Source organism: Eimeria maxima, genomic scaffold (assembly GCF_000499605.1).
Source record: "Eimeria maxima Weybridge genomic scaffold, Emw_scaff404, whole genome shotgun sequence".
Taxonomy (NCBI): domain Eukaryota; phylum Apicomplexa; class Conoidasida; order Eucoccidiorida; family Eimeriidae; genus Eimeria; species Eimeria maxima.
In genome coordinates this window covers 180-1,404 of record NW_013566483.1, presented here as the reverse complement: position 1 = coordinate 1,404, position 1,225 = coordinate 180, and the positions used below count along the sequence as shown (strand labels likewise).

Genomic DNA, 1,225 nt, shown 5'->3' with positions numbered 1-1,225 from the left:
TTCTCTTTTCAGGTGTCTGTACACTGCAACAACTGCAGCAACTGCAGCAACTGCAGCAACAGCAGCAGCCGCAAACAAAAGGAAATGGCTCAAATGCATGCATCTGCTGCTTCAACTCCAAGGATGCCACCTCCAGCCCCAGGCGAAAGAGAATCTGATGACACTTTGCTGCTACTGACACGAGACTCGATGCTGCTGCAGCAACAGCAACAGCAGCAGCAACAGCAACAGCAGCAACAGCAACAGCAACAACAAAACCACCAGCATCAGCAACTGCTACACCAACAGCAGCAGCTGAACAAACAACAACTCCAACAGCAGCAGCAACAGCAGCAACAACAGCAGCAACAACTCCATCTCGTCCTGCAACAACAGCAGCAACAGCAGCAGCAGCAACAGCAGCTGCAGCAACAGCAACTTCAGCTGCAGTTGCAGCAGCAGCAACATCAGCTGCAGTTGCAACATCAGCAGCACCAGGCAGGCACAGACCCAGAGATTCGCACACCCCCCTCTGTTAGTGCTGCTCCCGCTGCTGCTTCTTCTTCTGCTGCTGCTGGTGCTCCTGCTGCTGCTGCTGATTCATCGCATGCAAATGGAGCAGAATCAGAAGCAGCAGCTGCTGCAGCAAGAAATGCAAGAAATATAAATTTTTCTTCTTCTCCTGCATGCCACCTACGTCCTCAATTCGTAAAGGTCAGTAGCAGCAGCAGCAGCAGCAGCAGTTATAGCAGCAGCAGCAGCAGCAACAGCAACAGCAACAACATGCATGCATGCATGCAAGGGTTTATGGTTAGGTGTTGGTGTTAATTCATCCTTTTATGTTTTTGTTTGTATGTTGCATGCATGCAATTAAAAAGCCCCAACTATAATATATACATATATACTTGTATACATATATACATATACATGTACATTATTATTTATTATATATATAATATAATATATATTATTATGTATATAATATATATACATGTATATATATGTATATATACAATACGTATATTTATTTATTGTCTCCTTCCCTTTATTCCTACACACATATAACAAATACACACAAACAGCCAACTATACACGCATGCATGCATGCATGCATGCATATAGTATCCCTTAGAGGTATCCTTTGTTTCCTTATGCAAGAATAATTAATTTGTTTCTTTTCCCTTTCTGTTTCTGCTGTTTGTGCTGCTGCCTCTCCTCCCTCTCCTCTTCCTCCCCCCCCTTCCTC

At 44.2% G+C, this 1,225-nt stretch overlaps 1 protein-coding gene across 1 annotated transcript; it reads left to right on the top strand.

Annotated features, from left to right (window-relative positions):
- Positions 1-123: 123 nt before the first annotated feature.
- Positions 124-807, top strand: EMWEY_00031720 (hypothetical protein; the record flags this gene model as incomplete). The annotated part of the gene is made up of 1 exon (XM_013481740.1): positions 124-807. The coding sequence occupies one exon, from the start codon at positions 124-126 to the stop codon at positions 805-807; it is 684 nt and encodes a 227-aa protein (XP_013337194.1).
- Positions 808-1,225: the final 418 nt, after the last annotated feature.